At 42.7% G+C, this 27,003-nt stretch overlaps 1 protein-coding gene across 2 annotated transcripts; it reads right to left on the bottom strand.

The window, feature by feature from the left end:
- Nucleotides 1-10,458: 10,458 nt before the first annotated feature.
- On the bottom strand, nucleotides 10,459-24,626 carry LOC135508930 (guanine nucleotide-binding protein subunit beta-5a-like). Of its 2 annotated transcripts, XM_064929153.1 has the most exons (11): nucleotides 24,332-24,626; nucleotides 22,375-22,511; nucleotides 21,609-21,650; nucleotides 15,935-16,011; nucleotides 15,661-15,793; nucleotides 14,558-14,701; nucleotides 14,100-14,191; nucleotides 13,386-13,434; nucleotides 13,143-13,239; nucleotides 12,231-12,397; nucleotides 10,459-11,995 (listed from the first exon to the last, which is right to left on the bottom strand). In XM_064929153.1, the coding sequence occupies exons 1-11, from the start codon at nucleotides 24,465-24,467 to the stop codon at nucleotides 11,984-11,986; spliced, it is 1,086 nt and encodes a 361-aa protein (XP_064785225.1). In that variant the 5' UTR covers nucleotides 24,468-24,626; the 3' UTR covers nucleotides 10,459-11,983. The 2 variants fall into 2 exon arrangements, with proteins under 2 accessions (XP_064785225.1, XP_064785226.1); XM_064929154.1 differs by lacking the exons at nucleotides 13,143-13,239; nucleotides 13,386-13,434.
- Nucleotides 24,627-27,003: the final 2,377 nt, after the last annotated feature.

Genomic DNA, 27,003 nt, shown 5'->3' with positions numbered 1-27,003 from the left:
CACAGCGGTCCCATTGCCAATCTCGCCACTTGCTGTTAAGTAACACTGAAAACACTTATCATTCCGCTATTAGCGCCAGCTATGTTATCAACAAAATATGGGTTTTCATCCAAATAAGGTGACAGATTTTCATGCGAATATTCTTCAAACCTGCATAAAAACAAGATGCGTATTTTCTCACCAGAGATGTTTCCATCAAATGGACTTGTTGTAGACAGAGTAACGTTAGCCGAGCAGAGTGGGGAGTGGCGCGTGCCCAAAGGCTGGTGCGTCGGCCTTCTCGCCTGCTCCAGTAGCGCTCACTTCACGAGCTCAGGGCATGCCCGGCCCAGCATGCATCTGTAGTCTACTTGTGTACTGCTATAGCCACCTTACTTTATCTACTGTCTTGGAGTTCGCTTTACATGTTTACTGATAAAAACACAATGGTGCAAAATCAAGGTGCCGTACAAAGATGGAGGAGAGGGAGTGTGGTGATGTAATGTCCACTACTAAAGAGAGGGAGTGTGGTGATGTAATGTCCACAACTAAAGAGAGGGAGTGTGGTGATGTAATGTCCACAACTAAAGAGAGGGAGTGTGGTGATGTAGTGTCCACTACTAAAGAGAGGGAATGTGGTGATGTAGTGTCCACTACTAAAGAGAGGGAGTGTGGTGATGTAATGTCCACTACTAAAGAGAGGGAGTGTGGTGATGTAATGTCCACAACTAAAGAGAGGGAGTGTGGTGATGTAATGTCCACTACTAAAGAGAGGGAGTGTGGTGATGTAATGTCCACTACTAAAGAGAGGGAGTGTGGTGATGTAATGTCCACAACTAAAGAGAGGGAGTGTGGTGATGTAATGTCCACTACTAAAGAGAGGGAGTGTGGTGATGTAATGTCCACTACTAAAGAGAGGAGTGTGGTGATGTAATGTCCACAACTAAAGAGAGGGAGTGTGGTGATGTAATGTCCACAACTAAAGAGAGGGAGTGTGGTGATGTAATGTCCACAACTAAAGAGAGGGAGTGTGGTGATGTAGTGTCCACAACTAAAGAGAGGGAGTGTGATGATGTAATGTCCACTACTAAAGAGAGGGAGTGTGGTGATGTAGTGTCCACAACTAAAGAGAGGGAGTGTAGTGATGTAATGTCCACTACTAAAGAGAGGGAGTGTGGTGATGTAATGTCCACAACTAAAGAGAGGGAGTGTGGTGATGTAATGTCCACAACTAAAGAGAGGGAGTGTGGTGATGTAATGTCCACAACTAAAGAGAGGGAGTGTGGTGATGTAGTGTCCACAACTAAAGAGAGGGAGTGTGATGATGTAATGTCCACTACTAAAGAGAGGGAGTGTGGTGATGTAGTGTCCACAACTAAAGAGAGGGAGTGTAGTGATGTAATGTCCACTACTAAAGAGAGGGAGTGTGGTGATGTAATGTCCACAACTAAAGAGAGGGAGTGTGGTGATGTAATGTCCACTACTATAGAGAGGGGGTGTGGTGATGTAGTGTCCACTACTAAAGAGAGGGAGTGTGGTGATGTAATGTCCACTACTATAGAGAGGGAGTGTGGTGATGTAGTGTCCACTACTAAAGAGAGGGAGTGTGGTGATGTAATGTCCACTACTAAAGAGAGGGAGTGTGGTGATGTAATGTCCACTACTAAAGAGAGGGAGTGTGGTGATGTAATGTCCACTACTATAGAGAGGGAGTGTGGTGATGTAATGTCCACTACTAAAGAGAGGGAGTGTGGTGATGTAATGTCCACTACTATAGAGAGGGAGTGTGGTGATGTAATGTCCACTACTATAGAGAGGGAGTGTGGTGATGTAATGTCCACTACTAAAGAGAGGGAGTGTGGTGATGTAATGTCCACTACTATAGAGAGGGAGTGTGGTGATGTAGTGTCCACTACTAAAGAGAGGGAGTGTGGTGATGTAGTGTCCACTACTAAAGAGAGGGAGTGTGGTGATGTAATGTCCACTACTATAGAGAGGGAGTGTGGTGATGTAGTGTCCACTACTAAAGAGAGGGAGTGTGGTGATGTAATGTCCACTACTATAGAGAGGGAGTGTGGTGATGTAGTGTCCACTACTAAAGAGAGGGAGTGTGGTGATGTAGTGTCCACTACTATAGAGAGGGAGTGTGGTGATGTAGTGTCCACTACTAAAGAGAGGGAGTGTGGTGATGTAATGTCCACTACTATAGAGAGGGAGTGTGGTGATGTAGTGTCCACAACTAAAGAATCATTGTGGAATCTGAAAAGACACGTATCCTGAAAGCATGATGGTGTACTTACTATGTGCAGATGCTGAAAGAAAGGAACGAGGTGGGTAGATAACTAAGTGTGTCATTGTAGCATTTAAAAGTATTTAAAAGCATTTAAAAGTTTTTTTATTTTTTATTAATCTGCTTTCAAAAGTTTTGTTCATTTTTGTTCTATTATCCATACAATAGGCCTGGCATATTCCCACATTCAAGGAGCTTTCCATTTTGATTGGGTAATTTTGCCAAAAAACCTTAAGAGAGAGAAAAAAAAGTTCTGCATCTCTGCCCAGCCTGGCAAGAGAGGCCTAAAGGGTGTTGAGCATCCCCAGTGGCTCTGCAAGTCTGGAGAGGATATTCTCCTCTGCTGGTCTGGAGAGGATATTCTCCTCTGCTAGTCTAGAGAGGATATTCTCCACTGCTGGTCTGGAGAGGATATTCTCCACTGCTGGTCTGGAGAGGATATTCTCCACTGCTGGTCTGGAGAGGATATTCTCCACTGCTAGTCTGGAGAGGATATTCTCCACTGCTGGTCTGGAGAGGATATTCTCCACTGCTAGTCTAGAGAGGATATTCTCCACTGCTAGTCTGGAGAGGATATTCTCCTCTGCTAGTCTAGAGAGGATATTCTCCACTGCTGGTCTGGAGAGGATATTCTCCACTGCTAGTCTGGAGAGGATATTCTCCTCTGCTAGTCTAGAGAGGATATTCTCCACTGCTAGTCTAGAGAGGATATTCTCCACTGCTAGTCTGGAGATGATATTCTCCACTGCTAGTCTGGAGAGGATATTCTCCACTGCTAGTCTAGAGAGGATATTCTCCACTGCTAGTCTGGAGATGATATTCTCCACTGCTAGTCTGGAGAGGATATTCTCCACTGCTAGTCTAGAGAGGATATTCTCCGCTGCTAGTCTGGAGAGGATATTCTCCACTGCTAGTCTAGAGAGGATATTCTCCACTGCTAGTCTGGAGAGGATATTCTCCACTGCTAGTCTAGAGAGGATATTCTCCACTGCTGGTCTGGAGAGGATATTCTCCACTGCTAGTCTAGAGAGGATATTCTCCACTGCTAGTCTGGAGAGGATATTCTCCACTGCTAGTCTGGAGAGGATATTCTCCACTGCTAGTCTGGAGAGGATATTCTCCACTGCTAGTCTGGAGAGGATATTCTCCACTGCTGGTCTGGAGAGGATATTCTCCACTGCTAGTCTGGAGAGGATATTCTCCACTGCTAGTCTGGAGAGGATATTCTCCACTGCTAGTCTGGAGAGGATATTCTCCACTGCTGGTCGGCTCTCCAGGATCCATCGTATGAGCTTGAAGCCCCAGACTGGCCAAACTGCTGTTTCTAAAAATGAACTCAAAGGCACTGTAGACTGAGCCTAATAAGGCATTTTTAATTTAATTTGTATTTAATTCTAAGTAAGTCACAGCCTATATGCGAAAGTTATAGACTATAATGATTTAATACAGCGAAGGGTTGTTTAAATGCTGAGCGCTTTATGTCCCTACAGGCCTATTGTGTCGCACTCGCAAATTATTCACAATGTATTTCTTTGTAGGCTATAGCTTTGAAATAATATAGCCTAAATAATTCATTTCCGTTCCTTTGTAGTCTCCCTGTCTGGCGCCTGTTATTTAGTGTGTATATGCTGTTTAATATGACATGTAGCCTATTTGAAATTAGCGCTTCTTACAGTCACCATTTCATGTTTATAAAAAATAATTTTCAAATCATATGGTTCGGTTTCAATACTTCAAAACCAAACGGTAGGTCCAGGTAGTCACAACAATAAAAGGTGTTGGTTAAATTGTGATTTTAATGAATGGAGCGAATTTGGAGAGGCTGTTGTTTTCCTGATGTTGTGTTCCTGCTGTTGTTTCCTGCTGTTGTTTTCCTGTGAGCACAGAGCGGTTTTTAGCAGAGTCTTGAGAAAGGGTGTGGAGTGCCCTGAGCAGCAGTGCTCCGTGAGTGATGAGCGGGATTTCCGGCCCTGAGCAGAAGTGCTCCGTGAGTGATGAGCGGGATTTCCGGCCCTAAGCAGCAGTGCTCCGTGAGTGATGAGCGGGATTTCCGGCCCTGAACAGCAGTGCTCCGTGAGTGATGAGCGGGATTTCCGACCGCTCAACTCCGCTCATATACTCTGGCTGCTGATAAAAGCCTGTGCGTGACGACGTGGTACACATACAAAATACCTTTTGCGGTTAAATTCCCATGTATTTAACTTTAAAAAATGCAAGTTAAATGGGTTTCCATCACATTTAACTATACGGATGGTTTTCTCACAAAGAATGTTGCGTGATGTAGCTAGTGTGCCCTCTCTGGTAATTGGCACTTTCGCTCTCGCCATCCGCTTGAGGATACAGTGTGGGCAGATAGCCTGTTGGCTGGAGCACACGTATAGCCTACATGAGATTATTGACAAAAGAGCGAGATTGTTTTTATTTATCAAGTGGCAGCCTGATCATGTCACCAGAATGACCCTAGATTTAATGGAAAGGAGCATCAAACTCACCACCCTGTGAAGTTAATAACTTAATCTTCACGTTGTAATGTCACATGTACTGCACAAGTCTGGCAAATTCTAAACCCAGCAATGCAGAAATCATTTACTTCATCTGTAGTCATAGTTGGGAGTACCACACTTCATCGCGTTACTCAAACCATAAAACCTTTTCCACCCGATATTTCTCTCATAATTCATTTCACCCGCACAAAAGAAATCCCACCTTGTCTAAAGTATTTTACTTTGAAGACATTGAGAAAGTTCACCGGAAAAATGTCAGTTTCCATCAGGCCTGTCATTAAAAAAATGTTACGTCACCATGTACGTTTCTCGCATTAAAGGTTTGAATGTAAACCTGGTTCTTTTCTGAAATTACAACGCAAAAAAATATATGTATATATATAATTCCTGTGTTGCACATTTAAATTACTGTCTCCACAAAGTATTTTCGCCGTAGGCCTATATGGCTATACGTGTAACTCAAAGTCTTTCACATTCAAATTAGGCAAAATGTATGTCATTAAACGAGATTTTAGTCACAAACCTGCTAATCTATGCACTTTTCCTTCCGCTTTGAAAACCAAATCCAGAGTTGTTCGTGAACGCGCATTCGTCCGTTTCAAACGGGAGATTTCTTCCTGGTACTCTGCTATAGTTTTTTTCAGAAACCACGGATAATTCCAAATGAACTGCGGTTTAATTTTTCGTCGAGAAACACATTAAGCAGTTGCAGTTAAATACATTTTGTAGAGCAAATGGATAGAAGGTGGGATAAATGATTGTTATTATCTACCTATGCTTGCTTGATCATATAGTCAACTAGATTGAATACACATACGGACAATATTTACCATTGAAATACCGCGAGAGTTTGGATTTATTCCGCGTTCAAAATAACTGGGAATGTTAGCTAAAAAATACGGTATCCAGACACTATTAGGGCTGCAGAGTCTCTATCCTTAAGGCACAGCCCAATACCATGCTGTTCATAAAAGCTGTGAAAGACCGCTGCTAAATCTGTTCTCCTGTCGAACGGATCGGACGACACCTGTTCTGTGTTTTGGATTTATTTATTTATTTGTTTCACCTTTATTTAACCAGGTAGGAAAGTTGAGAACAAGTTCTCATTTACAATTGCGACCTGGCTAAGATAAAGCAAAGCAGTTCGACACAAACAACGACACAGTTACATATGGAGTAAAACAAACATACAGTCAATATAAACAAGTCTATATACGATGTGAGCAAATGAGGTGAGATAAGGGAGGTAAAGGCAAAAAAAAAGGCCATGGTGGCAAAGTAAATACAAAATAGCAAGTAAAACACTGGAATGGTAGATTTGCAGTGGAAGAATGTGCAAAGTAGAAATAAAAATAATGGGGTGCAAAGGAGCAAAATAAATAATTATGGAGCCAGTGGGTTTGGTGACGAGTATAAAGTGAGGGCCAGCCAACGAGAGCGTACAGGTTGCAATGGTGGGTAGCATATGGGGCTTCTTTGGTGACAAAACGGATTGCACTGTGATAGACTGCATCTAATTTGTTGAGTAGGGTATTGGAGGCTATTTTGTAAATGACATCGCCAAAGTCGAGGATTGGTAGGATTGGTAGGATGGTCAGTTTTACAAGGGTATGTTTGGCAGCATGAGTGAAGGATGCTTTGTTGCGAAAAAGGAAGCCAATTCTAGATTTAACTTTGGATTGGAGATGTTTGATATGGGTCTGGAAGGAGAGTTTACAGTCTAACCAGACACCTAAGTATTTGTAGTTTGTAGTCCACGTATTCTAAGTCAGAGCCGTCCAGAGTAGTGATGTTGGACAGGCGGGCAGGTGCAGGTAGCGATCGGTTGAAGAGCATGCATTTAGTTTTACTTGTATTTAAGAGCAATTGGAGGCCACGGAAGGAGAGTTATATGGCATTGAAGCTTGCCTGGAGGGTTGTTAACACAGTGTCCAAAGAAGGTCCAGAAGTATACAGAATGGTGTCGTCTGCGTAGAGGTGGATCAGGGAATCACCTGCAGCAAGAGCGACATCATTGATGTATGCAGAGAAGAGAGTCGGTCCAAGAATTGAACCCTGTGGCACCCCCATAGAGACTGCCAGAGGTCCGGACAGCAGACCCTCCAATTTGACACACTGAATTCTATCAGAGTAGTTGGTGAACCAGGCGAGGCAATCATTTGAGAAACCAAGGCTGTCGATTCTGCCGATGAGGATGTGGTGATTGACAGAGTTGAAAGCGTTGGCCAGATCAATGAATACGGCTGCACAATAATGTTTCTTATCGATGTCGGTTAAGATATCGTTTAGGACTTTGAGCGTGGCTGAGGTACACCCATGACCAGCTCTGAAACCAGATTGCATAGCAGAGAAGGTATGGTGAGATTCGAAATGGTCGGTAATCTGTTTGTTGACTTGGCTTTCGAAGACCTTAGAAAGGCATGGTAGGATAGATATAGGTCTGTAACAGTTTGGGTCAAGAGTGTCCCCCCTTTGAAGAGGGGGATGACCGCAGCTGCTTTCCAATCTTTGGGAATCTCAGACGACACGAAAGAGAGGTTGAACAGGCTAGTAATAGGGGTGGTAACAATTTCGGCAGATAATTTTAGAAAGAAAGGGTCCAGATTGTCTAGCCCGGCTGATTTGTAGGGGTTCAGATTTTGCAGCTCTTTCAGAACATCAGCTGAACGGATTTGGGAGAAGGAGAAATGGGGAAGGCTTGGGCGAGTTGCTGTGGGGGGTGCAGTGCTGTTGACCGGGGTAGGAGTAGCCAGGTGGAAAGCTCATTTGTATTCATTTATATTTTTTGGACCTTGGGTGTTGAGAAAAATGTTTTATAAATTAAATGTATTATTATTATATTCCCTCGGCGATGACAGAAAATAAGACGTTTAACCATAGACTTGGTTTTCTCCTTCATCTGTGACGACAGCTAGCTCGTATGCTGCGTTCAAAACAACTGTGAACTCGAAAGCCCCGACTTCTGTGTATTCAAGACACGTGGGAGCTCGGAAAAAAAACAAGCGCCGACTGGGAAAAATCGTTTATACATATTTTTTTGCCCCATACATATTTCAATAGGCTACATCAGTGGAGGCTGCTGAGGGGAGAATGGCTCATAATAATGGCTGGAATGGAGTATAATGGATGGAATGGAGTATAATGGATGGAATGGAGTATAATGCCTGGAATGGAGTATAATGGATGGAATGGAGTATAATGGATGGAATGGAGTATAATGGATGGAATGGAGTATAATGCCTGGAATGGAGTATAATGGATGGAATGGAGTATAATGGATGGAATGGAGTATAATGGATGGAATGGAGTATAATGCCTGGAATGGAGTATAATGGATGGAATGGAGTATAATGCCTGGAATGGAGTATAATGCCTGGAATGGAGTATAATGGATGGAATGGAGTATAATGGATGGAATGGAGTATAATGCCTGGAATGGAGTATAATGCCTGGAATGGAGTATAATGCCTGGAATGGAGTATAATGCCTGGAATGGAGTATAATGGATGGAATGGAGTATAATGGATGGAATGGAGTATAATGGATGGAATGGAGTATAATGGATGGAATGGAGTATAATGGATGGAATGGAGTATAATGGTTGGAATGGAGTATAATGGATGGAATGGAGTATAATGCCTGGAATGGAGTATAATGCCTGGAATGGAGTATAATGCCTGGAATGGAGTATAATGCCTGGAATGGATTATAATGGATGGAATGGAGTATAATGGATGGAATGGAGTATAATGGATGGAATGGAGTATAATGGATGGAATGTTATCAAACCCATGAAAACCCTGTTTTTGATGCCACTCCATTGACTCCATTCCAGCCATTATTATGAGCTTTCCTCGCTTGCGAACCAATTGCTGATTTGCTCTACAGCCTTAAACTCGGGTGCAGCGCAAATGTCAAAGTGTAGGGAGAGAGGATTGATATAAAATCATATGCAGCTCCCAACAAGATGTGGTGATCAAAAATATTAACTGTTTAGTTTGCAAACTCACCAGCAATGGGGCATCAAGCAACAATTTCTAGCATCGGCCGACTGGTCTCTTGGTATGTTGAAATGGATGATTTACCTATTATGAAGCTTTCATTTGGAATTTATTGTTACTTAATTTATTAATTTTTTAAATTTATTGTAATTAATACATACACAAAATATGTCTGTCTGGTACCCACAATAAATAGACAAATATTTCATGACAGTGTGACTATAAGGTTAAATCAGCACAAAGAATGGTTCTGAGATATTGAGCATCAAAGTTTTCACATCCCAGATCTCAGAACTATTTTGTAGTGAAAACACAAACGTAGCTAAAGGGTAGCTAAAACACAAAACGTCAATCCGGGTTCAGCCATAATGTTCTGACACTTCTGAATTAAACATGGTCAGTTTTTAATAGGGCTGAAGAGGGAGAATAATCTGCTTCTGGTTGGGTAGAAACGGTGTTATATAAGGACTTTTAGTTGTCGTTGCATCTACCAGGGGCCAGACTGTCATGCATCAGCCTGGAGAGAGGAACTCGAGACAGAGGTTATTTCAGAATGACCAGTAGCTGATCTGTTATTTTTCTTTTTAAATATAATCTTTATTTAACTAGGCAAGTCAGTTAAGAACAAATTCTTATTTACAATGACAGCCTACCCCGGCCAAACCCGTAAGACGCTGGGCCAATCGTGCGCCGCCCTACAGGACTTCCAATACAGCCGGATGTGATACACTGGAGTGATGCCTCTTGCACTGAGATGCATTGCCTTAGACCGCTGCGCCACTCAGGGGTTATGATTAGGTACAAATCATTTGAATACCTTTTTGAATACGTATACATGCTAGAATAACACTATTTTACCAATAGATAGTCAGAACACGTCATCAAATACATTAAGAAATGTATTACGATCCATCAGACAAATTACTGTCATCGCTGAACAACGATGTGACAACATTATTTAGGCTTCTTAAACATTTCTGACGGTGTTTTTCTTTGTTTTGTGGCTTGCTTTACATTATTGCTGGCTAGACTAGCCTAGACCAGGATTTCTCAAACTCCTTGGTCCTTGGGCCCCACCTGGGTGCACTTTTTTTTTTTTTTGCCCTAAATCAAAACTTGCACCCAGTGGGGGGCCCCAGGACCGAGTTTGAGAAACCCTGACCTAGACCATACTTAGAGGGAGATAGCAAAGACATGTGTTCTGATTGGTCCGTCTGTATTTGTTCAGGCTTGTGATTGGATTGCAGATATAACCTTATAGCACCAAGTTCTAATGGGTCAATGGTGATAGAACGTTCTAGTTTTTCTTTCTTTTTTCTTACCCCACTTAAAATGAACTTTTTCAAAATTCTTACTTCACAGACATATAAAGAACCATTTAAAGATCTATTATATGTGACTAAATCCTTTTTGACAAAAGAAATGTCAGAACCTTATAGTTCCAAGGTCTCAATTTGTAGTTGACAAGTCATTGCATGTATAGATTTTAATTTAAGACTTGTGAATCGACTCGACTTGCTCTTAAGAATGAACAATGTGGACTTAGACCTTGTGACTTGAGACTTGCTTGTGTCTCCTGTAGTCGTGACTTGGTCCCACCTCTGGTCAAATATGTTACAAAATAAATTGAATCATCATCGACGTCATTGTCATATTGAGATGTATGTAAAAAACATATTTTTGCTTTGAATTTTTTTATTTTTTTTACTTCAAATCACAGAAATTCCAAATATGGCAACAACAACAACAGCAGAAATAAACACAAAATCCATAGTTCAAATACATTTTTATTACTTTTGTGTGGTATAGGTTAATAGTTTATGGTATCATGTAACTTTGTATATACACTAAACTACAATATAATAATTACAATAAATTATCAAATTACAATCATCATAATAATTACATGAACAGGAGTACATAAGTCTAAGAATTTAAATAAGTAGGTATTCACAAAAGGTTGTATATTCATGTCAGCTAGATATTATCTAGTGTTTGTCATGTGAACATCTCAAGCAGTAGGTGAAATCCACAGGTGGAAAGGAACTCGAAGGGTCAAGTATTAGAATGGAAAATGTGGCATCAACCAAGAGGATTTGTCCTGGCATCAACCAAGAGGATTTGTCCTGGCATCAACCAAGAGGATTTGTCCTGGCATCAACCAAGAGGATTTGTCCTGGCATCAACCAAGAGGATTTGTTCTGGCATCAACCAAGAGGATTTGTCCTGGCATCAACCAAGAGGATTTGTCCTGGCATCAACCAAGATTATTTGTCCTGGCATCAACCAAGAGGATTTGTCCTGGCATCAACCAAGAGGATTTGTTCTGGCATCAACCAAGAGGATTTGTCCTGGCATCAACTAAGATGATTTGTCCTGGCATCAACCGAGATGATTTGTCCTGGCATCAACCAAGATGATTTGTCCTGGCATCAACCAAGATGACTCTTGAGGGTTTGGTTCCAAATTTATGAACTGTTTTTTTCCCCCAACATATCTCAAATCTAAACATCGCATCATACTACATCTTATACATTAGGTTATTGAAGACATTCTTCCTCTAAATATTGTAATCTCTGTATATTCACCACTAGATTCATTTCAAACTTTGTTATTCATCACCATCTAATTCATAGTAGTTCTCTTTGGACCTTCTGCTTAAGACTAGAGTAGCTATATCATCACTCTGTGTGTGATTATGAATTTCATTAAGATATATTGACCTCGCGCGATCTAAAATACTTAATGTGATACACTTTTATTACGAGCTTTAATAACGTATCTTTTGCAGGGTTTTTTTTTGTTTGATAATGACTGTTAACTTGTCCAAGATCACGGTTCAAATGTACCCTGACACACCACTACAGTAACACAATGCCTGCCCTTCACCACTGTATATACAGTGCCTTGCGAAAGTCTACACTTTAGAAAAGTTTGAAATATCCAATAAATGTCGTTCCACTTCATGATTGTGTCCCACTTGTTGTTGATTATTCACAAAAAAATACAGTTGTATATCTTTATGTTTGAAGCCTGAAATGTGGCAAAAGGTCGCAAAGTTCAAGGGGGCCGAATACTTTCGCAAGACACTGTATGTTCAACTGAATCTGAACCTAGGATTGTATTCAAGCAGAGTGGAACACTTAGTTTACAACTGGATCCATCTATCTACCGTTGAGGTTCGTTGTTCCTCTTCTGTGTCATTTACCTTAAGCCCAGATCTGAAAAAAAAAAATAGAAACATAAACTTACTTCACCATAAAAAGAGACCATGATGCTGTTCTCTAGAAAAACAAATGGAGAGGTTGGACACCAGGGAAAACCCGGATGGATAGAAGAATAGAATGATAAGATAGACTGGATGGATGGATGGATAGGTTAGGATCGATAGGAGTAGGCGATACTAATAATTTGTCTTTTGGGAATATAATCCAGGTGATAACTCCTATCCCTCACCCTGAGAGTGTGGTCCCATGAGCCCGAGCAGAAGGCCGTTCCGTCAGGAGACAGGCGCAGAGTGCTGACACGGTTCTCGTGTCCAAACAGGATGGACACCCTCGTCCCCTTCAAGACATCCCACACGTTGATGGTGTAGTCGTTGTAGCCACCAAACAGTAGCCGGCCTGGAGAAAGAAAACACATGTCCTCTTTCAACAATGTAGATGCAATACATCGTTTCTGAAGAGAAGGTTAATGTGACAGTACGTTGTTCATATTCAGCTTAGTGACATGGATCACTAAAGTGTAGACTGGTTAGTGACATGGAATCACTAAAGTGTAGACTGGTTAGTGACTTTGAATCATTAAACTGTAGACTGGTTAGTGACATGGAATCACTTAAAGTGTAGACTGGTTAGTGACTTTGAATCATTAAAGTGTAGACTGGTTAGTGACATGGAATCACTAAAGTGTAGACTGGTTAGTGACATGGAATCACTAAAGTGTAGACTGGTAAGTGACATTGAATCATTAAAGTGTAGACTGGTTAGTGACATGGAATCACTATAGTGTAGACTGGTTAGTGACATGGAATCACTAAAGTGTAGACTGGTTAGTGACATGGAATCACTAAAGTGTAGACTGGTTAGTGACATGGAATTTTTATTTTTTTATTTTACCTTTATTTAACCAGGCAAGTCAGTTAAGAACAAATTCTTATTTTCAATGACGGCCTAGGAACAGTGGGTTAACTGCCTGTTCAGGGGCAGAACGACAGATTTGTACCTTGTCAGCTCGGGGGTTTGAACTTGCAACCTTCCGGTCACTAGTCCAACGCTCTAACCACTAGGCTACCCTGTGTAGACTAGTTAAACAGAAGAGGTAAAAGCACGTGTACTAGATATGACGTTCATGAATACAGTATCTTACCACTGAGAGAGAAGTCAACACTGGAGGCACCAAATATGATGCTCTCTTTGGAATAAATGGCCACTTCTCTGTCTGCTCTCAGGTCATAGAGACGACACTGAAACAAAAAAAACATGCATTAATAACTAGATTGTTTTGCGTTTTTTGTTTGCAAACGGGTTAAAAACATTCAACGTCAAAGTACTTCATGAAAGGCAGCATCAACATGTGATCAAGCAGTAAACAATATTGATGATAACTTACTGTCGCATCATCAGAGCCTGAGGCAAATGCGTCTCCACTGGGGTAGTACCTGATGCCAAGGCAGGAGACAAACGCCAGGTAATATATAACGAACCATACAAAATGGAGATTAGCTTGGTTTTACAGGGACAGTGCCAGCTAGTTTTCAACTGCAGTCGCCTGGGGCTCACTGAAACTGGAAACACTTATCTCCCTCACTAGCTTTAAGCACCAACTGTCAGAGCAGCTCACAGATTACTGCACCTGTACACAGCCCACCTATAATTAGCCCAAACAACTACCTCTTTCCCTACTGTATTTAATTATTTATTTTGCTCCTTTGCACCCCATTATTTCTCTCTCTACTTTGCACATTCTTCCACCTCAAATCTACCATTCCAGTGTTTTACTTGCTATATTGTATTTACTTTGCCACCATGGCCTTTTTTTGCCTTTACCTCCCTTATCTCACCTCATTTGCTCACATCGTATATAGACCTGTTTATACTGTATTATTGACTGTATGTTTGTTTTACTCCATGTGTAACTCTGTGTCGTTGTATGTGTCGAACTGCTTTGCTTTATCTTGGCCAGGTCGCAATTGTAAATGAGAACTTGTTCTCAACTTGGTTAAATAAAGGTGAAATAAATCAAATAAAAAAACGTATGATTAATACAGGGGTATTAACACAATGTGTCTCTTAAGTCCCTTGGAATTCATTCAAATCTCCTTACCTGACACTGTTGATGTCTGATTCGTGGGTTTCAAAGGACTGAATGCACTGGCCTGAGCGCATGTCCCATACATTAGCCTTCTTGTCACAGCCCTGTGTTCAGACACACAGAAGAAGATTAAAGGAATCCATTAATTCATGAATTATTGCTAAACTCTTTTGAAAGGTTTAAACACAAAATAGGGGTTAACTTCCAAGTGGCTTTTCCAGGTTAAATAAAAAGGTTAAAGGAAAAATATCCACATTATGTCAAATGTAACACAGTATCTTTGCATTGTGGACCACACAAACAGGAGTTTGAATCTCAAGCCTGCCACGATTTCTTCACTGTCATTTCAAATCTCTCTCTCTCTCTGAATAAAAATGTTTGTTTGAAAGTCAAAAAGGTAAAAGACATAGAGGAGGTCAGGCTGTTTATTGTGGGACAATAAAGTGAAATGCTCCTAGTCTTCTCCTCACCCCAGAGACGAAGGTGTTGCCGGTCTCAGAAGGAGCCAGGTCCAGACATAGAACATCAGCGGCGTGTCCATGGAAACTCTGCAACAGTTGACCGCTCTCCACATCCCATAATGCACAGGTTCCGTCTCCGCTCGACGTCAGGATCTGGAACACAAAGGGGGTTCATCACAAACTGCATCTTGGGATCACAACATAATACACGTTCTCATATAGAGGTGACAACTAACAGCCACTTGGTCATTCATTAAATGTCAATTCAAAGTGAAAGTGAAAATGTGATTTAAGTGAAGGTTAGGATTCACCCCATAATGTACACATGGGACTGTGTACACAGGACCTATATAAGGCTCATTTCAGGACAAAAAAATACTCTATATTGAATATGTCAGAGAAACCAGCCCCTAGAGAGCAAAGTACAACTACAAGTAGTAAGGTCAGAGGGAAGCCATTGTAATAACTTTGGCTGTTCAGAATTCAGATTCAGAATTCGATGACACTGACCCATAAATAGAAGAGTATTGGCCCGAGGCTAAAGCATGTGACTAAACACAGCCAATGGGGAACATTAGAATGTTGTGAATTATTCAACAAGAATGGCAGTTCTTTCCAGGTCGGGTATAGAGTGCAGTGATTTCCCATTACTCATCTGCCATAGGAAAGTAGTAGAAATTCAGATGCCTCATCCTAATTTGATCATCCTGTTGTTGCAGAAATGTTCCTGCAACATCAGGAAATGCAAACTTGTAGTGATTTTGAGGTTGAAAAAGACTTCTAAAAGTTTGTAATTTCCACTTTAAAAATGTCAGACTTGATTTGCCCAAATGAAAAATGTAGGAATCCCTACCAAAAAGAATCCATTAATTATAATCCATATATCATATTTTCTGTTGCTGCAGGATTATTTTTCTGATGTGTGAAACTGGCTCAAATTATGACACGGCACATCAGTGGGTTTCTCTTTTAAACTGATTTTTGCAGCAATCGAGTAATTCAACAATTTATAGAAAGGAGCGAATACAAACCTTGTTAAAGACTATAACAAAATGTACAAATGGACCACAAAAAAAGAATGACATCAGAATAAGAAAAATGTATTCTCTAACCTGCATGTCTGAGTTGGTGAAGCTACAGGCAGATAAGTAGTTGGTGTGCATGGCGACAGACTTCTTCTTCGCTGCCAGGTTCTCATTCTTGTCCAACGACAGAGGGTACACTGAGCACTTGTTGTCCAGACCACTGAAACACAATCAATCCGTCACATTTTATTTATAAACTCTCTTATAACGTCAACAGTTGTGACTTCACAGTAACCGACCCAAGACCCAAAAGTGCACAGTGGGAAAATGGAGCGTGTGGGTGGAGCAGGGGGGGACTTACCCACAGGCCACTGCACATCCAGAGGGAGCGTAGGCACAAGCCATCACCCAGGTGCACGGCATGGTCACTGCATGCTCCTAGAGGACACCACATTATAAAAGGTACAATCAGCATCATCGTGGTCACTGCGTGCTCCTAGAGGACACCGCATTATAAAAGGTACAATCAGCATCATCGTGGTCACTGCATGCTCCTAGAGGACACCGCATTATAAAAGGTACAATCAGCATCATCGTGGTCACTGCGTGCTCCTAGAGGACACCACATTATAAAAGGTACAATCAGCATCATCGTGGTCACTGCATGCTCCTAGAGGACACCACATTATAAAAGGTACAATCAGCATCATCGTGGTCACTGCATGCTCCTAGAGGACACCGCATTATAAAAGGTACAATCAGCATCATCGTGGTCACTGCGTGCTCCTAGAGGACACCGCATTATAAAAGGTACAATCAGCATCATCGTGGTCACTGCATGCTCCTAGAGGACACCACATTATAAAAGGTACAATCAGCATCATCGTGGTCACTGCGTGCTCCTAGAGGACACCACATTATAAAAGGTACAATCAGCATCATCGTGGTCACTGCATGCTCCTAGAGGACACCACATTATAAAAGGTACAATAAGCATCATCGTGGTCACTGCATGCTCCTAGGGGACAAATCAAATTTGATTTGATTTGACTGTGTAATTGTTGTGATGCAGGGATCCCTTGCAAAAGAGACCATGGTTTCAATGGGACTCGAAGGTAAAAATATATATTGAAAAATTGCGCACTACTTTTGGCTAATATTTGGAATGGGGTGTTCACGGTCGGGCACAGACCCAGTTTAGGGTTCCTATAACAAAATGTTTTTACCTTAATCGATGCACGGTGGACTTTTTTCAATATACTGTAATTCTGATGGTTCAGGTTTGGTACATTTTCCCTGTTCAAATCAATCATCAATCTGTTCCAAAAGGTGTTACAGTGTTTGCATTCAAGATCATGATTTATCAAAGGGCGTTAGCATACAGCAGGGACATCCAGGTGTCTATAATACGGTGACATTCAGGGGTGTCTATAAAACCGTGACATTCAGGGGTGTCTATAAAACCGTGACATTCAGGGGTGTCTATAATACCATGACATCCAGGGGTGTCTATAATACCGTGACATCCAGGGGTGTCTATAATACCAGGACATTCAGGGGTGTCTATAATACCGTGACATTCAGGTGTCTATAATACCGTGACATTCAGGGGTGTCTATAATACCAGGACATTCAGGGGTGTCTATAATACCAGGACATTCAGGGGTGTCTATTTGAAATGGGACCTCCTCCACTTCATTTATTTAAGGACTGTATAGTAACGATGTAATTTAACTGTAAAACGTCTTATCTTTTTAATGTGTCATGAACACAACCAGTCATGATGTATTCATCGGATTGTTAAACAAATCACTTCAAAAAGTTGGTTAAGTAGGATTACTTGCTCATGTCTCCCCTAAAACAATCCCAGCATGTGAACAGTGCACTGTGCTTCCGCCATTCGAATGCAAAGGGGCATCTATTACAAACGCCATATGGGTAATGACATTCAGCCTACTGTGTAATCATGGATATCAAGGGAAGCCAGGTTTTCCCAAAAGATGTTAACATATAAACTTATACAATTATTTCTCATTCGGGCGACCTGTCATTCAGGACAGTGGCGACCTGTCATTCAGGACAGTGGCGACCTGTCATTCAGGACAGTGGCGACCTGTCATTCAGGACAGTGGCGACCTGTCATTCAGGACAGTGGCGACCTGTCATTCAGGGCAGTGGCGACCTGTCATTCAGGGCAGTGGCGACCTGTCATTCAGGGCAGTGGCGACCTGTCATTCAGGACAGTGGCGACCTGTCATTCAGGACAGTGGCGACCTGTCATTGAGGACAGTGGCGACCTGTCATTCAGGACAGTGGCGACCTGTCATTCAGGGCAGTGGCGACCTGTCATTCAGGGCAGTGGCGACCTGTCATTCAGGACAGTGGCGACCTGTCATTCAGGGCAGTGGCGACCTGTCATTCAGGACAGTGGCGACCTGTCATTCATGACAGTTGTGACCTGTCATTCAGGGCAGTGGCGACCTGTCATTCAGGGCAGTGGCGACCTGTCATTCAGGGCAGTGGCGACCTGTCATTCAGGACAGTGGCGACCTGTCATTCAGGACAGTGGCGACCTGTCATTCAGGACAGTGGCGACCTGTCATTCAGGACAGTGGCGACCTGTCATTCAGGACAGTGGCGACCTGTCATTCAGGACAGTGGCGACCTGTCATTCAGGACAGTGGCGACCTGTCATTCAGGGCAGTGGCGACCTGTCATTCAGGGCAGTGGCGACCTGTCATTCAGGACAGTGGCGACCTGTCATTCAGGACAGTGGCGACCTGTCATTCAGGGCAGTGGCGACCTGTCATTCAGGACAGTGGCGACCTGTCATTCAGGACAGTGGCGACCTGTCATTCAGGGCAGTGATGACCTGTCATTCAGGACAGTGGCGACCTGTCATTCAGGGCAGTGGCGACCTGTCATTCAGGGCAGTGGCGACCTGTCATTCAGGGCAGTGGCGACCTGTCATTCAGGGCAGTGATGACCTGTCATTCAGGGCAGTGGCGACCTGTCATTCAGGGCAGTGGCGACCTGTCATTCAGGACAGTGGCGACCTGTCATTCAGGACAGTGGCGACCTGTCATTCAGGACAGTGGCGACCTGTCATTCAGGGCAGTGGCGACCTGTCATTCAGGACAGTGGCGACCTGTCATTCAGGGCAGTGGCGACCTGTCATTCAGGGCAGTGGCGACCTGTCATTCAGGACAGTGGCGACCTGCCATTCAGGACAGTGGCGACCTGTCATTCAGGACAGTGGCGACCTGTCATTCAGGGCAGTGGCGACCTGTCATTCAGGACAGTGGCGACCTGTCATTCAGGACAGTGGCGACCTGTCATTCAGGACAGTGGCGACCTGTCATTCAGGGCGGAGCCCCACCTTTTTTTGCCCCACATTTTTAGCAAAATAAATAAATAATTGTATTTCTTTAGAGTTTGTCTATGTTGCATGTTATTTTGGAATTAACACGTGTCACATATCAGTTTGCAAACAATAAAAAAAAATGTTAAAAAAAAGCTGCATACAAACATTTTTCTAGAGTAAGGCAGCTCCAGAATGCAGGTGTTTCAGCCGAGCTCAGTGCTTTCTGTGATGGTGGGTCAGCCAGTGGAAAATACTGAGCATTTTGCCGTGATTGGCTCAGTGTTCTGTCACTCATGGTGGACACTACTAAGGTTCGACCTCGAAAAATCAAGCCCCTTGGGTGAGTTACAGTAGAAGTGCTCATACATATATAGGCCATGTATCTAACGCTGTTAGAATGACACGTCAAATCCAGATAGCTGATGTTCTGAAAGAGCTGCAAAATCTGGACCGGGCTAGACAATCTAGACCCTCTCTTTCTTAAATTATCTGCCGAAATTGATGCAACCCCTATTGCTAGCCTGTTCAACCTCTCCTTCGTATCATCTGAGATTCGCAAAGATTGGTGAGCTGCTGCGGTCATCCCCCTCTTCAAAGGGGAAGACACTCTGGACTCAAACTGCTACAGACCTATATCTATCCTACCCTGTCTTTCTAAGGTCTTCGAAAGCCAAGTTAACAAACAGATTACTGACCATTTTGAATCACATCATACCTTCTCCGCTATGCAATCTGGTTTCCGAGCTGGTCATGGGTGCACCTCAGCCAAGCTCAAGGTCCTTAACGATATCATAACCGCCATCGATAAGAGACATTATTGTGCAGCTGTATTCATCGACTTGGCCAAGGCTTTCGACTCTGTCAATCACCACATTCTTATTGGCAGACTCGACAGCCTTGGTTTCTCAAATGATTGCCTCGCCTGATTCACCAACTACTTCTCAGACAGAGTTCAGTGTGTCAAATCGGAGGGCCTGTTGTACAAATTCTCGGGCCGACTCTCTTCTCTGCATACATCAATGATGTCGCTCTTGCTGCTGGTGAGTCTCTGATCCACCTCTTCGCAGATGACACCATTCTGTATACCTCTGGCCCTTCTTTGGACACTGTGTTAACTAACCTCCAGACGAGCATCAATGACATACAACTCTCCTTCCGTGGCCTCCAACTGCTCTTAAACGCAAATAAAATCATTGCCCGCACCTGCCCGCCCATCCAGCATCACCACTCTGGACGGCTCGGACTTAGAATACGTGGATAACTACAAATACCTAGGTGTCTGGCTAGATTGTAAACTCTCCTTCCAGACTCACATTAAGCATCTCCAATCAAAAATTTAATTTAGAATCAGCTTCCTATTTCGCAACAAAGCATCCTTCACTCATGCTGCCAAACATACCCTCGTAAAACTGACCATCCTACCGATCCTTGACTTCGGCGATGTCATCTATAAAATAGCCTCCAACACTCTACTCAGCAAACTGGATGTAGTCTATCACAGTGCCATCCGTTTTGCCACCAAAGCCCCATACACTACTCACCACTGCGACCTGTACGCTCTCGTTGGTTGGCCCTCGCTTCATACTCGTCGCCAAACCCACTGGCTACAGGTTATCTACAAGTCTCTGCTAGGTAAAGCCCTGCCCTATCTCAGCTCGCTGGTCACCATAGCAGAACCCACTCGTAGCATGAGCTCCAGCAGGTATATCTCACTGGTCACCCCCAAAGCCAATTCCTCCTTTGGTCGCCTTTCTTTCCAGTTCTCTGCTGCCACTGATTGGAACGAACTGCAAAAATCACTGAAGCTGGAGATTCCCATCTCCCTCACTAACTTTAAGAACCAGCTGTCAGAGCAGCTCACAGATCTCTGCACCTGTTCCTAGCCCATCTGTAAATAGCCCATCCAACTACCTCATCCTCATACTGTATTTATTTATTTTGCTCCCTTTGCACCACAGTATCTCTACTTGCACATTCATCTTCTGCCGATCTACCATTCCAGTGTTTAATTGCTATATTGTAATTACTTCGCCACCATGGCCTATTTATTTCCTTAACTTACCTCATTTGCAATCTGTATATAGACTTTGTTTTCTTTTTTCTACTGTATTATTGACTGTATGTTTTGTTTATTCCATGTGTAACTCTGTGTTGTTGTATGTGTCGAACTGCTATGCTTTATCTTGGCCAGGTCGCAATTGCAAATGAGAACTTGTTCTCAACTAGCTTACCGGGTTAAATAAAGGTGAAATATATATATATTTTTAAAGATACATGGGCAACACATACGGAGACAGAAAGGCGCTGTTTCATTCGCTCTGATGTTTTCTCCTGTGAGATTGATGAGTCGGGGGAAAAAGATCAATATATTCAGAGATGACGTTTCAGATCTCAGATTTTTTTGTTGGGGGAGGGGGCACTGTGGTGGCCAATCAGATTTCAAAATGTGGCCGTGGCCACACAGGGCACAGGCCACCCTGGGCACCGCTACAGGTCCATAGGGCACTGGTCAGTAGTGCAACATGTAGGGACTGGGGTTCCATTTGGGATGCACAAAATGTTCTCATTCATCCAAAATCAGATGAAATAACTGCAGAAGTCTCGCTATCTCTCCAAGCATTTGTCAACTCTAAAGCCTTTCTGGACAGAGAAGAAAAAGAAGGTTCCCTACCTTGTTAGTGGTGAAGGCATCCCATACAATCACTTTTCCATCCTGAAAAGAAGTTAGATTAGGAAAAAACATTAGAAGTGGCACACAGGCCTAAGGTTCTTTACATTTCCAACAAAATGTTACAAATGTGATCACTACTGAAAGCAGTGCATATTATTTTAAACAAAAAACTCAGCACCATGGACAGCGACCGTCAGTATCTCAGATGTGACTACCGAAATATACACACATCTGTTTTAGGAGCTTTCCCGAACCTCAAATTCAGCGAAGATGAGCTTTACAATAAGAGAGGAAGAGGTCCAAACGAGAGAGGTTTATTCCGACGAAAATCTGTCCACGAAAAATAAGACCACAAAGTGAGGAATTTTTGGATGGAGTGTAGAAATTTGGTCAGCATTTTTTTTTTGAATTGTTCATTTGCTATGTGAGGCTAATTTGATTGAATATAAGTTTCATAATGGTTAGGTTATTACGAATGCACTGATATAAAGTGGACGCATGTGGCATTTCACATGCACATCTGCCCTCACATTGGCTAGAATGGTCCCACCTTATCTCGACTCCTCCCGCCTGCCTTCCATCTTTGAAGACATGTATTTCCATTGTTAGAGCGGTCACTCGACTATCTTGTCAATATGATAGAAAATCTTTTTTTTTACCATTCACTCCAGGACCATGGACAGCGACCGTCCATATATCAAGAGCTGTGACTGCATGAATGCATCTTTTAGGTCTTCAGAAACCTACCCAATAATCTAATACTCACCTGTGAAGAGCTGACGATCCTCCTCTTGTCCTTACACCAGTCCATGCAGAGAACTTTGTTTCCATGTCCCTTCAGAGTACGCCGGGTCTTCATGATAAACTGGCCCAGTCCATCCACCTTCTCTGCCACCTGGTGGACTGTAGTAGGGACCAAGATCCTATGTTACTGTACTGTAGTGTAGTAGGGACCAAGATCCTATGTTACTGTACTGTAGTGTAGTAGGGACCAAGATCCTATGTTACTGTACTGTACTGTAGTAGGGACCAAGATCCTATGTTACTCTACTGTAGTAGGGACCAAGATCCTATGTTACTGTACTGTAGTCGGGACCAAGATCCTATGTTACTGTACTATAGTAGGGGCCAAGATCCTATGTTACTGTACTGTAGTAGGGACCAAGATCCTATGTTACTGTACTGTAGTAAGGACCAAGATCATAGGTTAGTGTACTGTAGTAGGGAACCAGATCCTATGTTACTCTACTGTAGTAGGGACCAAGATCCTATGTTACTCTACTGTAGTAGGGACCAAGATCCTATGTTACTGTACTGTACTGTAGTAGGGACCAAGATCCTATGTTACTCTACTGTAGTAGGGACCAAGATCCTATGTTACTGTACTGTAGTCGGGACCAAGATCCTATGTTACTGTACTATAGTAGGGGCCAAGATCCTATGTTACTGTACTGTAGTAGGGACCAAGATCCTATGTTACTGTACTGTAGTAAGGACCAAGATCATAGGTTAGTGTACTGTAGTAGGGAACCAGATCCTATGTTACTCTACTGTAGTAGGGACCAAGATCCTATGTTACTCTACTGTAGTAGGGACCAAGATCCTATGTTACTGTACTGTAGTAGGGACCAAGATCCTATGTTACTCTACTGTAGTAGGGACCAAGATCCTATGTTACTCTACTGTAGTAGGGACCAAGATCCTAGGTTAGTGTACTGTAGTAGGAACCAAGATCCTATGTTACTGTACTGTAGTAGGGACCAAGATCCAATGTTACTCTACTGTAGTCGGGACCAAGATCAAACATTACTGTACTGTAGTAGGGACCAAGATCAAACATTACTGTACTGTAGTAGGGACCAAGATCAAACATTACTGTACTGTAGTAGGGACCAAGATCCAATGTTACTCTACTGTAGTAGGGACCAAGATCAAACATTACTGTACTGTAGTAGGGACCAAGATCCTATGTTACTGTACTGTTGTAGGGACCATGATCCTATGTTACTGTACTGTAGCAGGGACCAATATCCGACGTTTGTGTACTGTTGTTATAGGGAGGAATATCCGACGTCAGTCTACTGTTGTTATAGGGACGAATATCCGACGTTAGTCTACTGTTGTTATAGGGACGAATATCCGATGTTTGCTTATGGTGTTATCATACCATGAGCTGAGCAGGGTCTTAATGTGTTCTAGCATTAAAACATCCCACCGGGTTGGTGATTCATATTAAACCGCAGTAAACGGTTAGAGATGTTAAAATTAATCTCTCTGATATCAACGAGGTCGACAAACTAACGCATAAATCAAGGATGAATAATGTTTTAAGCACCATCTCGGCTATAATAAAACTGTGCTTTTGAGTGTGAAAAGAAATAGCAAATAGTGGAGTAAATTCCACCAAAGCCTAGGCTATATGTCTAATTGCAGCCGGAAATGCATCTTGTCATTTGAACAAATCCGAGTGATATTAATACATAGGCGAGCAAGTGGCTTCAAATTTAATAACCGTTTACAAATTAATGAAGAATTATCTCTTTTCTTCGTATGACCGAGTCAGTGCTCTGATAATAGCAATATTACAAATTCACAATATAGGCCTATTATTCCTATATATATTCTGATATGATCGTGTTTACATTTTGCATGCAGTACTATTTGGAAGGCAGTGTTTTGATTCGCGGGGCCTTCCCTCTCGTCTCATTTTCAGCACCACTCACGTTCAACATCATGCAGCTTCGCTCTTTCGTCCTCGAGCTTCGTTTTCAACGTGTCCGATTCCGCTTTTAGGTTGGTGAGAGTCTCATTCGGTTGTACCTCCAGTGTCGCCATTTCAGGGTTTGTGGAAAATATCATATATATTCCCGTTGTCAGAGCAGATGCGGGCAGCAAAAAAGAAGAAGAGAGAGTATATTTTGCAAGCTAAGGACGCGGGGCTCACAGCTGATGCAGCTCTCATGACGTCAGAGAAAAGATGCTTTCTCAGTTTTCGGGTGGGAGGCTGCCATCGACGCTATGTAGACTAGATCCATCACGTGCGCAATAGCTACTTATATGATCAAACAAAATTTGACGCAAAAAAAAGAGAGAATTGTTTTTCCCTCAACCATAGTATAAAACATTCTAGACATGGTCAACACGGATGCGATCATGTTGGTCTAAAGTGTATACGTTTGCATACGTGTAAGAAATCCTTACAAAACCGCCCCCCCAGAAATCAACTAATACATCATTTTATTCGCATGTAATTCATTTTAGGCACATTACAGATCCTTCAGGAAGTGTTCACACCCCTAGACTTTTTCCCTTTACATTGTTGTTACAGCCCGAATTTAAAATTGATTACATTTAGATTTGTCGTCACTGGCCGAAACACAATACCCCACAATGTCAAAGTTGAATTATGTTTAAAATATATGTATATATTTTTTAAACATGACTCAGGGGTGTAAATACTTACTGTATGTAAATTCAATATTTCTGTATTACATTTATCAATTTGCAAAAATGTCTAAAAATATGTTTTCACTGCATTATGGGGTATTGTGTATAGATGGGTGAGAAAAACACTCAATTTCATCCACTTTGAATTCAGGCTGTAACACAGCAACATGTGGAATAAGTCAAGGGGTGTGAATACTTCCTGAACTAATATATAAACACAACAAAGTGTTGTTTCATGAACTGAAATTTTAAAAAATCCCAGAAATGTTCCCGACGCAGTTATTTCTCTCAAAAAAGCATATTTCTTTAAAATTGTGTAAACCAATTTGTTTACATCCCTGTTAGTGAACATTTCTCCTTTTCCAAGATAATCCATCCACCTGACAGGTGTGGCATATCAAGAAGCTGACTATACATGATCATTACACAGGTGCAACTTGTGTTGGGGACAATATAAGGCCACTAAAAATGTGCAGTTTTGTCACACAACACAATTCCAGATGTCTCAAGTTGAGGGAGCGTGCAATTGGCATGCTGACTGCAGGAATGTCCACTAGAGCTGTTGCCAGATAATTTAATGTTAATTTCTCTACCATAAGCCACCTCCAAATGTCATTTTAGAGAATTTGGCAGTAAGTCCAGGACCTCCACCTGTGGGATCTTCTGAAACCAGCCACCCAGACAGCTGATGAAACTGTGGGTTTGTCTGAGACCAGCCACCAGGACAGCAACATTGTGAACAGAGTGCCCTATGGTGGTGGTGGGGTTATGGTACGTACGGGCAAGGCAATAGCTACGGATAATGATTTTAAATGGCAATTTGAATGCAGACATACCGTGACGAAATCCTGAGGCCCATTGTCATGCCATTCATCCACCGTCATCACCGTTTCAGCATGATAATTTGATCATATTACTCCAGCGCTAGCCTCCCTACACTGGCTTCCTGTCAAGGCAGGGGCTGATTTCAAGGTTTTACTGCTAACCTACAAAGCATTACATGGGCTTGCTCCTACACATCTCTCTGATTTGGTCCTGCCGTACATTTTTATTTATTTATTTATATACCTACACGTACGCTACGGTCACAAGATGCAGGCCTCCTAATTGTCCCTAGAATTTCTAAGCAAACAGCTGGAGGCAGGGCTTTCTCCTATAGAGCTCCATTTTTATGGAATGGTCTGCCTACCCATGTGAGAGACGCAGACTCGGTCTCAACCTTTAAGTCTTTATTGAAGACTCATCTCTTCAGTAGGTCATATGATTGAGTGTAGTCTGGCCCATGAGTGGGAAGGTGAACGGAAAGGCTCTGGAGCAACGAACCGCCCTTGCTGCCTCTGCCTGGCCGGTTCCCCTCTTTCCACTGGGATTCTCTGCCTCTAACCCTATTACAGGGGCTGAGTCACTGGCTTACTGGGACATTTCATACCGTCCCCAGGAGGGGTGCGTCACTTGAGTGGGTTGAGTCACTGATGTGATCTTCCTGTCTGGGTTGGCGCCCCCCCCTTGGGTTGTGCCGTGGCGGAGATCTTTGTGGGCTATACTCGGCCTTGTCTCAGGATGGTAAGTTGGTGGTTGAAGATATCCCCCTAGTGGTGTGGGGGCTGTGCTTTGGCAAAGTGGGTGGGGTTATATCCTTCCTGTTTGGCCCTGTCTGGGGGTGTCCTCGGATGGGGCCACAGTGTCTCCTGACCCTTCCTGTCTCAGCCTCCAGTATTTATGCTGCAGTAGTTTGTGTTGGGGGGCTAGGGTCAGTTTGTTATATCTGGAGTACTTCTCCTGACCTATTCGGAGTCCTGTGTGAATTTAAGTGTGCTCTCTCTAATTCTCTCGGAGGAGGACCTGAGCCCTAGGACCATGCCTCAGGACTACCTGACATGATGACTCCTTGCTGTCCCCAGTCCACCTGGTCGTGCTGCTGCTCCAGTTTCAACTGTTCTGTCTTATT

Source organism: Oncorhynchus masou, chromosome 22 (assembly GCF_036934945.1).
Source record: "Oncorhynchus masou masou isolate Uvic2021 chromosome 22, UVic_Omas_1.1, whole genome shotgun sequence".
NCBI classification, from domain to species: domain Eukaryota; kingdom Metazoa; phylum Chordata; class Actinopteri; order Salmoniformes; family Salmonidae; genus Oncorhynchus; species Oncorhynchus masou.
Note: the sequence above shows the minus strand (reverse complement) of the source record. Positions and strands in the feature narration are given on the sequence as shown.